At 57.0% G+C, this 13,007-nt stretch overlaps 2 protein-coding genes across 7 annotated transcripts in view; both read right to left on the bottom strand.

Moving 5' to 3' along the window:
• DENND4B (DENN domain containing 4B) overlaps positions 1-5,383 on the bottom strand; it is a 41,043-nt gene extending 35,660 nt beyond the window's left edge. Inside the window, exon 1 of the mRNA XM_083165908.1 lies at positions 5,192-5,383. The gene's annotated coding sequence lies outside the window, so the exon portion shown is untranslated. The remainder of the gene's footprint in view (positions 1-5,191) is intronic.
• A 798-nt stretch (positions 5,384-6,181) lies between these two features.
• The window catches only part of CRTC2 (CREB regulated transcription coactivator 2), a 30,808-nt gene continuing 23,982 nt past the window's right edge, over positions 6,182-13,007 (bottom strand). For all 6 annotated transcript variants that reach the window (XM_083165912.1, XM_083165911.1, XM_083165909.1 and 3 more), the window contains one exon: positions 6,182-12,159. In XM_083165912.1, coding sequence (XP_083022038.1) covers positions 11,951-12,159 — 209 coding nt within the window. In that variant the 3' untranslated portion in view covers positions 6,182-11,950. The remainder of the gene's footprint in view (positions 12,160-13,007) is intronic.

The following is a 13,007-nucleotide window of genomic DNA, read 5'->3' on the forward strand; positions in this document are numbered from 1 at the left end:
CCACTCTCACTACAGTCACCTCACACAAGGGGCAGCCTGATGGGAACTATGGGAAAGTACTCGGGGAGTCCGCAGAACTAGTCACGCTGCCTCAGACACAGACCTCCCTGTGTGCCCGCTCAGGATATGCCAGCGTCCGGCACTGCAGCCCACTGTCGCTCAAACAACAGGACTTATGCTTCCCAGAAAGGCAATGATGGCAAACAGAGGCTCCTTGTATCAGGCACTGCCCCCCCAGGAGACACTGATGCCAGCTATGTACCAGCGCGCAGGGCAGTGGTATCTCTGTGATGGGTGCCTCTACAAGTGAGGATTCCTGCATTGCTGCTCTGCATGTCCCAGGGGGACTCGTTCCTCTCTGTGGGTGCAAGGCAGTCACCAATACAAGCAGGTGGTTACTAGTGACGTCAATGCTTCCCTGATTTGCTCAGGCTGAAGTGATAATTTGCTTGGAGTTTAAGAGCCACGCCTCCACGTTCTGAACCGTTACTGGCTGTGAGCTGAGGAAGGGGCTCACTCACTAGAGGCTGGCTGTGTAGGCCACGCCTCTGCGTTCTGTACCGTTACTGGCTGAGAGCTGAAGCAGGGGCTCACTCACTAGAGGCTGGCTGTGTAGGCCACGCCTCTGCGCTCTGTACCGTTACTGGCTGTGAGCTGAGGAAGGTGCTCACTCACTAGAGGCTGGCTGTGTAGGCTACGCCTCTGCGCTCTGTACCGTTACTGGCTGTGAGCTGAGGAAGGGACTCACTAGAGGCTGGCTGTGTAGGCCACGCCTCTGCGTTCTGTACCGTTACTGGTTGAGAGCTGAGGAAGGGGCTCACTCACTAGAGGCTGGCTGTGTAGGCCACGCCTCCACGTTCTGAACCGTTACTGGCTGTGAGCTGAGGAAGGGGCTCACTCACTAGAGGCTGGCTGTGTAGGCCACGCCTCCACGTTCTGAACCGTTACTGGCTGTGAGCTGAGGAAGGTGCTCACTCACTAGAGGCTGGCTATGTAGGCTACGCTTCCGCGCTCTGTACCGTTACTGGCTGTGAGCTGAGGAAGGGGCTCACTCACTAGAGGCTGGCTGTGTAGGCTACGCCTCCGCATTCTGTACCATTACTGGTTGCGAGCTGAAAAAGGGCTCACTCAATAGAGGCTGGCTGTGTAGGCCACGCCTCTGTGTTCTGTACCGTTACTGGCTGTGAGCTGAGGAAGGGGCTCACTCACTAGAGGCTGGCTGTGTAGGCCACGCCTCCGCCTTCTGTACCGTTACTGGCTGTGAGCTGAGGAAGGGGCTCACTCACTAGAGGCTGGCTGTGTAGGCCACGCCTCTGCGTTCTGTACCGTCACTGGCTGAGAGCTGAAGCAGGGGCTCACTCACTAGAGGCTGGCTGTGTAGGCCACGCCTCCACGTTATGTACCGTTACTGGTTGTGAGCTGAAAAAGGGCTCACTCACTAGAGGCTGGCTGTGTAGGCCACGCTTCTGTGTTCTGTACCGTTACTGGCTGTGAGCTGAGGAAGGGACTAACTAGAGGCTGGCTGTGTAGGCCACGCCTCTGCGTTCTGTACTGTTACTGGCTGTGAGCTGAGGAAGGGACTCACTAGAGGCTGGCTGTGTAGGCCACGCCTCTGCGTTCTGTACCGTTACTGGCTGAGAGCTGAGGAAGGGGCTCACTCACTAGAGGCTGGCTGTGTAGGCTACGCCTCCGCGTTCTGTACCGTTACTGGTTGTGAGCTGAAAAAGGGCTCACTCAATAGAGGCTGGCTGTGTAGGCCACGCCTCCGCGTTCTGTACTGTTACTGGCTGAGAGCTGAAGCAGGGGCTCACTCACTAGAGGCTGGCTGTGTAGGCTACGCCTCCGCGTTCTGTACCGTTACTGGTTGTGAGCTGAAAAAGGGCTCACTCACTAGAGGCTGGCTGTGTAGGCCACGCCTCCGTGTTCTGTACAGCTACTGGCTGTGAGCTGAGGAAGGGGCTCATTCACTAGAGCAGGCATTCCCAACCACGGTCCTCAAGGCACACCAACAGTGCAGGTTTTAGTGATATCCAGGCTTCAGCACAGATGGTTTAATCAGAATCAGTAAGGTACTATTTAAGTCACCTGTGCTCAAGTCTGGATATCACTAAAACCTGCACTGTTAGTGTGCCTTGAGGACAGTGGTTGGGAATGCTTGCACTAGAGGCTGGCTGTGTAGGCCATGTCTCCGTGTTCTATACTGTTACTGGCTGTGAGCTGAGGAAGGGCTCAGTCACTAGAGGCTGGCTGTGTAGGCCAAGCCTCTGCATTCTGTACTGTTACTGGCTGAGAGTTGAGGAAGGGCTCACTCACTAGAGGCTGGCTGTGTAGGCCACGCCTCCGTGTTCTGTACGGTTACTGGCTGTGGGACGGGCCGTCTAGCACTGTTACACCTGTACGGAACAGGCCGTCTAGCACTGTTACACCTGTACGGGACGGGCCGTCTAGCACTGTTACACCTGTACGGGACGGCCCGTCTAGCACTGTTACACCTGTACGGGACGGGCAGCCTAGCACTGTTACACCTGTACGGGACGGGCCGTCTAGCACTGTTACACCTGTACGGGACGGGCCGTCTAGCACTGTTACACCTGTACGGGACGGGCCGTCTAGCACTGTTAAACCTGTACGGGACGGGCCGTCTAGCACTGTTACACCTGTGCGGGACGGGCAGCCTAGCACTGTTACACCTGTATGGGACGGGCCGTCTAGCACTGTTACACCTGTACGGGATGGGCCATCTGGCACTGTTACACCTGTACGGGACGGGCCGTCTGGCACTGTTACACCGGTACGGGACGGGCCGTCTGGGCTCTGTTACACCGGTACGGGACGGGCCGTCTGGCACTGTTACACCGGTACGGGACGGGCCGTCTGGCACTGTCTATATGTTCACAATGGCAGCTTCTGTGACTGGGACTAGGCAGCAGCGGGAGGGGTTAGAGTACTCGCCGAAGGAACAACGCCACTACCGGAACACCTGACATTGCAGAAAGTCGCAATGCGACACCACACACAATTCAGGACAACTGTGAAGAGAGACTCTGTTACTGAACATAGCCAGGAACTACATGGAGAAGACACTTATGTAATCCCGGAAGGCTGTACACATGAATGAGGAGCACTACACGGATCACCAGGAACACGGGATGAGTGAAGGATGCACCTGTCACGTCTAGTGAGGACATGTGCACTAAAGATATCCCTCATGTCCTCATGCTGGGGCAGAATGCAGGGAGTGTGACAGGCAGTATGTAGCGCTGTTCTGCTCTGTCCTAGGGGGGGCTATGGATTACCAGACACAGGGGCAGCCAGGACCTGGTGACCGCACACACACAGAGCAGTACAGCACAAAAGTGTATTCCAAAGCAAATATAAGCAGTCCCTGACCAAAAAGGAAATGAACAGGGATATTAATTGTGCATGCTCAGCGAACGCACGACACACTCCCAGCTGTACAGATAGTGTTCCCGGTGGGCATTGTGTAGGGAATGACACACCAGTGCCACCACTGTAACTTCACATCTTTGTGCCCTGTGTACAGAAAGACCATTAAACCCCTCCACCTTAAGTAATAGAAGCAATGAGCACTTGTGCTGAAATTAAAGACATGGTCTTAATGAGAAGGGTACACACACCTATATCTCATGTACATGTCCCCCCCCCCCTATATCCCATGTTCATGTCCCCGCTACCCTATATACCAACCCCCCACCTGTATTCCAGGTAAACATCCCCACTCCCCCATATCCCGGTACATGTATGCACTACCCTATATACCACACAGACCCCTATATCTCTGGTATATGTCCCTGCTCCCCCATATACCCCCCCCCACCCATATCTGATACATGTCCCTGCCCTCCATATACCACACACACCCCTATATCCCTGATACATGTCCCTGCTCCCCCATATACCACACCCCCTATATCCCTGGACCCTGGTACATGTCCGCGTTACCCTATATACCACACACACACCCTATATCCCAGGTACATATCCCTCCTCCTCCTCCATATACCACACGTATCCCCCACCCCCTGTATCCCAGGTACATGTCCCTGCTCCCCCACCACCACCTGCATCCCGGGTACATGTCCCTGCTCCCCCATATACCAGCCCCCCACCTGCATCCCGGGTACATGTCCCTGCTCCCCCATATACCAGCCCCCCACCTGCATCCCAGGTACATGTCCCTGCTCCCCCCCCCAACCACCTGCATCCCAGGTACATGTCCCTGCTCCCCATATACCAGCCCCCCAGGTACATGTCCCTGCTCCCCCCCCCCCCAACCACCTGCATCCCAGGTACATGTCCCTGCTCCCCCATATACCAGCCCCCCACCTGCATCCCGGGTACATGTCCCTGCTCCCCCATATACCAGCCCCCCACCTGCATCCCAGGTACATGTCCCTGCTCCCCCCCCCCAACCACCTGCATCACAGGTACATGTCCCTGCTCCCCCATATACCAGCCCCCCAGGTACATGTCCCTGCTCCCCCCCCCCAACCACCTGCATCCCAGGTACATGTCCCTGCTCCCCCCATATACCAGCCCCCCCACCTGCATCCCAGGTACATGTCCCTGCTTCCCCATATACCAGCCCCACCACCTGCATCCCAGGTACATGTCCCTGCTCCCCCATATACCAGCCCCCACCTGCATCCCAGGTACATGTCCCTGCTCCCCCCCAACCACCTGCATCCCAGGTACATGTCCCTGCCCCCCCATATACCAGCCCCCCACCTGCATCCCAGGTACATGTCCCTGCTCCCCCATATACCAGCATCCCAGGTACATGTCCCTGCTCCCCCATATACCAGCCCCCCACCTGCATCCCAGGTACATGTCCCTGCTCCCCCATATATCAGCCCCCCACCTGCATCCCAGGTACATGTCCCTGCTCCCCCCCAACCACCTGCATCCCAGGTACATGTCCCTGCCCCCCCATATACCAGCCCCCCACCTGCATCCCAGGTACATGTCCCTGCTCCCCCATATACCAGCATCCCAGGTACATGTCCCTGCTCCCCCATATACCAGCCCCCCACCTGCATCCCAGGTACATGTCCCTGCTCCCCCATATATCAGCCCCCCACCTGCATCCCAGGTACATGTCCCTGCTCCCCCATATACCACAGGGACATGTCGTCGTTCCCTTCGGATCACGGGCACAGGCCCCGCTCACCAGTCTACTTCCGCTCGGGGCCCTGCTGACGCTTCCGTTGACCACTGCTGAACGTTCCCGGTAGTCGGTTCTGTCATTCTCAGTTCACCATAGAGCAGGCGCCGCGCACCAGAGCGACCCGTGTTACCATAGAGCCGCGGCTGTGGTATAGAGCGCATGTGGTAACCATGGAGACTGGAGGCTCAGGCGGCCGTCTCTACGTCACACAGTATAGTGAGTGTCTCCTGCGTACTATAGAGGTGCGGCGTGCTGAGCTGAATGCCTCATCCCTGCAGCGACCCCTGGCGACCTCCCTGTGTCATGTTACCCACATTATATAACAGTATCAGAGTTGGACCATAACATATTTATTACCCAGGGGGCAATTCCTACATCACCAAAGAAGAGTAATGACGTTCCATGTTGGACACATCGCTGTCCATCAGGCATCCAGGGCTATGGAACATGGGGTCAAGCGTCTTTAGTAACCCCAAATAAAACATGCACTAGGTTGACATGGGAAAAAGGTCAACATAAGCAAAATGCCGACACATGATTATGTTAGGATATTTTTTTGTGTCAGGTTGGAGATTTGGGCACATGAACCCCAGTTAGAGGCTCCCCACCCCCACCGATGCTTCTTTCCCAGTAATAGTTCTTGTGAATGGTACAGAAAGAAAAAAATTTGAAAAATCATGTTGACATTTCCATGTGTCAACCTTTTGCTTGTGTCAACTGACTGTCCAGGTCGACCTATTGATTGCAAACCCAAAATCCAGATCCCATGTCCAGGTGATGTGTCCCCTCTATGTACCTGGCAGAACCCGTGGCAGCACCGTGACCAGAAACACCCGGGGTAATCACAGTAGGTTTATTTTTGCTATTACATATATATATATATAAAAGACAACTTCTACAGAAATATATACATATATACAGCATTTGTTACACAGTAAAAAAGTCGAAATGGAAAGGATGCTTCTGTAAACAGGGGGGGGGGGTGGTGGGGGGTTGGCGGCGTCGCAGGGAGAAGGGGACATCACCTAAATCCAATTCTCCACCTGGAGGGACCGAGGAAGGAGGGGAAATAGCCAAAATGCCTGCTGCGGAATTACTGTAAACATAGAAATCCTAGTTAACACTGCATCAGCTACATTAGTCAGTGTCACAGATGGGACAGGACTGAGCTCTCCGGGACTATGGTCAGACAGGGGGACAGGACTGTGCTCTCCGGGACTATGGTCAGACAGGGGGACAGGACTGAGCTCTCCGGGACTATGGTCAGACAGGGGGACAGGACTGAGCTCTCCGGGACTATGGTCAGTCAGGGGGACAGGACTGAGCTCTCCGGGACTATGGTCAGTCAGGGGGACAGGACTGAGCTCTCCGGGACTATGGTCAGACAGAGGGACAGGACTGTGCTCTCCGGGACTATGGTCAGACAGAGGGACAGGACTGTGCTCTCCGGGGACTATGGTCAGACAGAGGGACAGGACTGAGCTCTCCGGGACTATGGTCAGACAGAGGGACAGGACTGAGCTCTCCGGGACTATGGTCAGACAGAGGGAGACAGGACTGTGCTCTCCGGGACTATGGTCAGACAGAGGGACAGGACTGTGCTCTCCGGGACTATGGTCAGTCAGGGGGACAGGACTGAGCTCTCCGGGACTATGGTCAGACAGGGGGACAGGACTGTGCTCTCCGGGACTATGGTCAGACAGAGGGACAGGACTGTGCTCTCCGGGACTATGGTCAGACAGGGGGACAGGACTGTGCTCTCCGGGACTATGGTCAGTCAGGGGGACAGGACTGTGCTCTCCGGGGACTATGGTCAGTCAGGGGGACAGGACTGTGCTCTCCGGGACTATGGTCAGACAGAGGGACAGGACTGTGCTCTCCGGGACTATGGTCAGACAGAGGGACAGGACTGTGCTCTCCGGGACTATGGTCAGACAGAGGGACAGGACTGAGCTCTCCGGGACTATGGTCAGACAGAGGGACAGGACTGTGCTCTCCGGGGACTATGGTCAGACAGAGGGACAGGACTGAGCTCTCCGGGACTATGGTCAGACAGAGGGACAGGACTGTGCTCTCCGGGGACTATGGTCAGACAGAGGGACAGGACTGAGCTCTCCGGGACTATGGTCAGACAGGGGGACAGGACTGTGCTCTCCGGGGACTATGGTCAGACAGGGGGACAGGACTGTGCTCTCCGGGGGCTATGGTCAGACAGAGGGACAGGACTGAGCTCTCCGGGACTATGGTCAGACAGAGGGACAGGACTGTGCTCTCCAGTGACTATGGTCAGACAGAGGGACAGGACTGAGCTCTCCGGGACTATGGTCAGACAGAGGGACAGGACTGTGCTCTCCGGGTCTATGGTCAGACAGAGGGACAGGACTGAGCTCTCCGGGACTATGGTCAGTCAGGGGGACAGGACTGAGCTCGCCGGGGACTATGGTCAGTCAGGGGGACAGGACTGTGCTCTCCGGGACTATGGTCAGACAGAGGGACAGGACTGTGCTCTCCGGGACTATGGTCAGACAGAGGGACAGGACTGAGCTCTCCGGGACTATGGTCAGACAGGGGGACAGGACTGTGCTCTCCGGGACTATGGTCAGTCAGGGGGACAGGACTGTGCTCTCCGGGGACTATGGTCAGTCAGGGGGACAGGACTGTGCTCTCCGGGACTATGGTCAGACAGAGGGACAGGACTGTGCTCTCCGGGACTATGGTCAGACAGAGGGACAGGACTGAGCTCTCCGGGACTATGGTCAGACAGGGGGACAGGACTGTGCTCTCCGGGACTATGGCCAGTCAGGGGGACAGGACTGTGCTCTCCGGGGACTATGGCCAGTCAGGGGGACAGGACTGTGCTCTCCGGGGACTATGGCCAGTCAGGGGGACAGGACTGTGCTCTCCAGGGACTATGGTCAGACAGAGGGACAGGACTGAGCTCTCCGGGACTATGGTCAGACAGGGGGACAGGACTGTGCTCTCCGGGACTAGGGCCAGTCAGGGGGACAGGACTGTGCTCTCCGGGGACTATGGCCAGTCAGGGGGACAGGATTGTGCTCTCTGGGGACTATGGTCAGACAGAGGGACAGGACTGTGCTCTCCGCAGGCTATGGTCAGACAGTGAGGCAGGACTGAGCTCTCCGGGGACTATGTCAGAAAGGGGGAAGGACTGTGCTCTTCAGGGACTATGGCCAGTCAGTGGGGCAGGACTGTGCTCTCCGGAGACTATGGCCAGTCAGGGGGGCAGGACTGTGCTCTCCAGGGACTATGGCCAGTCAGTGGGACAAGACTGTGCTCTCCAGGGACTATGGCCAGTCAGTGGGGCAGGACTGTGCTCTCCGGGGACTATGGTCAGACAGGGGGACAGGACTGAGCTCTCCGGGGACTATGGTCAGACAGGGGGACAGGACTGAGCTCTCCGGGGACTATGGCCAGACAGGGGGACAGGACTGTGCTCTCCAGGGACTATGGCCAGACAGGGGGACAGGACTGTGCACTCCAGGGACTATGGCCAGACAGTGGGGCAGGACTGAGCTCTCCAGAGACTATGGCCAGACAGTGGGGCAGGACTGAGCTCTCCAGGGACTATGGCCAGTCAGTGGGGCAGGACTGTGCTCTCCAGGGACTATGTCAGACAGGGGGACAGGACTGTGCTCTCCGGGGACTATGTCAGACAGGGGGCAGGACTGTGCTCTCCGGGGACTATGGCCAGTCAGGGGGACAGGACTGTGCTCTCCGGGGACTATGGTCAGTCAGGGGGACAGGACTGTGCTCTCCAGGGACTATGGCCAGTCAGGGGGACAGGACTGTGCTCTCCAGGGACTATGTCAGACAGGGGGACAGGACTGTGCTCTCCAGGGACTATGGTCAGACAGGGGGACAGGACTGTGCTCTCCGGGACTATGTCAGACAGGGGGACAGGACTGTGCTCTCCAGGGACTATGGCCAGACAGGGGGACAGGACTGTGCTCTCCGGGACTATGTCAGACAGGGGGACAGGACTGTGCTCTCCAGGGACTATGGTCAGTCAGGGGGACAGGACTGTGCTCTCCAGGGACTATGTCAGACAGGGGGACAGGACTGTGCTCTCCAGGGACTATGGCCAGACAGGGGGACAGGACTGTGCTCTCCGGGGACTATGTCAGACAGTGGGCAGGACTGTGCTCTCCGGGGACTATGGCCAGACAGGGGGACAGGACTGTGCTCTCCGGGGACTATGGCCAGACAGAGGGACAGGACTGTGCTCTCCGGGGACTATGGCCAGTCAGTGGGGCAGGACTGTGCTCTCCAGGGACTATGGTCAGACAGGGGGACAGGACTGTGCTCTCCGGGACTATGGTCAGTCAGGGGGACAGGACTGTGCTCTCCGGGGACTATGGCCAGACAGGGGGACAGGACTGTGCTCTCCGGGGACTATGGTCAGTCAGGGGGACAGGACTGTGCTCTCCGGGGACTATGGTCAGTCAGGGGGACAGGACTGTGCTCTCCAGGGACTATGGCCAGTCAGGGGGACAGGACTGTGCTCTCCAGGGACTATGGCCAGTCAGGGGGACACTCCGGGGACTATGGTCAGACAGGGGGACAGGACTGTGCTCTCCAGGGACTATGGCCAGTCAGGGGGACACTCCAGGGACTATGGCCAGACAGTGGGGCAGGACTGAGCTCTCCAGGGACTATGGCCAGTCAGGGGGACAGGACTGTGCTCTCCAGGGACTATGTCAGACAGGGGGACAGGACTGTGCTCTCCGGGGACCATGTCAGACAGGGGGCAGGACTGTGCTCTCCGGGGACTATGGCCAGTCAGGGGGACAGGACTGTGCACTCCGGGGACTATGGTCAGACAGGGGGACAGGACTGTGCTCTCCAGGGACTATGGCCAGACAGGGGTGCAGGACTGTGCTCTCCAGGGACTATGTCAGACAGGGGGACAGGACTGTGCTCTCCAGGGACTATGGTCAGACAGGGGGACAGGACTGTGCTCTCCGGGGACTATGGTCAGACAGAGGGACAGGACTGTGCTCTCCGGGACTATGGTCAGACAGGGGGACAGGACTGTGCTCTCCAGGGACTATGTCAGACAGGGGGACAGGACTGTGCTCTCCAGGGACTATGGTCAGACAGGGGGACAGGACTGTGCTCTCCGGGGACTATGTCAGACAGGGGGCAGGACTGTGCTCTCCAGGGACTATGGTCAGACAGGGGGACAGGACTGTGCTCTCCGGGGACTATGTCAGACAGGGGGACAGGACTGTGCTCTCCGGGGACTATGGACAGACATGAGAAGCGTAGCGAGCCATGCGAGGGGGCACGGTGCTACATTTCAGTGTCCATGTCGAAATTCGGGGCAAAAAATTGTAAAAAGATCCCATGTCCACCTAATGCTTGTGTCAACCTAATGACCTTGTCGACCTAATGCTTGTTGACTATCACGCGGTCTACGCAATGATCCATACCCCACACAGCAGCCCTTGCCCTAGGTCTAGTGGGGGCCAGCCTATGGGGGGGGGGGACGATAATTCAGCTGCCCATGTTTGTATGCCGATCTGAGAATGGAAAGGGTAGCGCTGAACAGCAGAGTTATCACAGACAGGAAAAGAAGGTTATACCTAGTGAGGGGACAATCCTCTGGGATCCCTAAGACCTGTGTGCAATTCTGAACGTAAGGAAGCCGGGAGGTGATCGGCATTACAGAGATTATATGCTGCATTACAGCTAGAGACATAGGTTACACATACACATCATTTCTCCATGCAGGGGCGAGAGGGAAGGCGGGGGGGGGGCAATAGGTCATTTCTGCTCATTTCTGCTATACCGGTCTGTGAGGCATACATTACCATCTTCCTCCTACTGTATCTCTCCCTTATTCTCAACCATCCTCAGCCCCTTCCCTGTAGTACCACCTCTCTGTCACTGCCACCTGCTGGCTGTCAGACTGTACTGCAGTCCCATTCCTGTAGTACCATCTCTATGTCACTGCCTCCTGCTGGCTGTCTGACTGTACTGCAGTCCCATCTCTCTGTCACTGCCTCCTGCTGGCTGTCAGACTGTACTGCAGTCCCATTCCTGTAGTACCATCTCTATGTCATTGCCTCCTGCTGGTTGTCAGACTGTACTGCAGTCCCATCTCTCTGTCACTGCCACCTGCTGGCTGTCTGACTGTACTGCAGTTCCATTCCTGTAGTACCATCTCTCTGTCACTGCCACCTGCTGGCTGTCAGACTGTACTGCATTCCCATCTCTCTGTCACTGCCACCTGCTGGCTGTCAGACTTTACTGCAGTCCCATTTCTGACCATTACTCATTTGGGACAGTCTTATAAAATCCAATAATATAAAAAATAATTATTACTTCTTTGTAAATCAAACCCTATGAGAGTGAAGGTCGTGGCAGATCTTGGCGTTCTGCCATTTGTTACCTAAGTGCAGAACAATTATCATGGAGGGTTGAAAATCCCTGGAAATATCAGCGAAAAGTGCTTTATAAAATCTGCCCCATGAATAACAAAATATAGATTTGAAATACAGTAAATAGAATCATGTTCTTCTGTTACCGATTATATTACATTATTGTACATTCCGACGCGGTTCGCTCCTTCCCTCTACGACAGCAGGCAGGCTGGGGGATGCCGGGGTGTCACATGACCGGTCACATGGCGTCACATCCTGGAACGCCCTCTTCTGGGCCACACCCTGTACACTGCAGGGTGATGGACACTCCTCTGAGTCCATGTAGAGGACTGTCTGCCTGGCACCTGAAGATACTTCACTGCAGCCGGTCACACCGGAAGGAGTCCTCCACCTGTGGGTCAGTCAGTGGGGCGTAAGGGTCACTGAGCATATTGAGTCCATCCAAGGTGAGTGGTTCAATGTTGAGATCTTCCTCCAAGCCCAGAGAATGATCCACCTCGAAGCCGGGGACGCAGGACAATGCCGACGTGATCTCCTTGGAAAAGCCGGGAGGAGAATCTACAGCTGGAGGATGAGAGACAGAAGCTGGTGATTCATACACATTGCTGTACATTGCTATCACATGGGGAGTGGGGTAGGGGCAGCTAGGAAGGACTGGGGGGGGGGGGGGGGGGGTGATGTGAGGATGACATTGGGGAGGGGCTACACACACCCGCGGGGATGATATTGGGGAGGGGCTACACACACCCGCGGGGATGACATTGGGGAGGGGCTACACACACCCGCGGGGATGACCTTGGGGAGGGGCTACACACACACCCGCGGGGATGATCTTGGGGAGGGGCTACAAACACACACCCGCGGGGATGACATTGGGGAGGGGCTACACACACCCACGGGGATGACCTTGGGGAGGGGCTACACACACCCGCGGGGATGACATTGGGGAGGGGCTACACACACACCCGCGGGGATGACCTTGGGGAGGGGCTACACACACCCGCGGGGATGACATTGGGGAGGGGCTACACACACCCGCGGGGATGACCTTGGGGAGGGGCTACACACACACCCGCGGGGATGACCTTGGGGAGGGGCTACACGCACACCCGCGGGGATGACCTTGGGGAGGGGCTACACGCACACCCACGGGTATGACCTTGGGGAGGGGCTACACACACACCCACGGGGATGACCTTGGGGAGGGGCTACACACACCCGCGAGGATGATCTTGGGGAGGGGCTACACAGACACCCGCGGGGATGATCTTGGGGAGCAGCTACACACACACCCACGGGGATGACCTTGGGGAGGGGCTACACACACCCGCAAGGATGATCTTGGGGAGGGGCTACACAGACACCCGCGAGGATGATCTTGGGGAGGGGCTACACAGACACCCGTGAGGATG

Source organism: Crinia signifera, chromosome 12, assembly GCF_055691185.1.
Source record: "Crinia signifera chromosome 12, ASM5569118v1, whole genome shotgun sequence".
In the NCBI taxonomy this organism is placed as follows: Eukaryota; Metazoa; Chordata; class Amphibia; order Anura; family Myobatrachidae; genus Crinia; species Crinia signifera.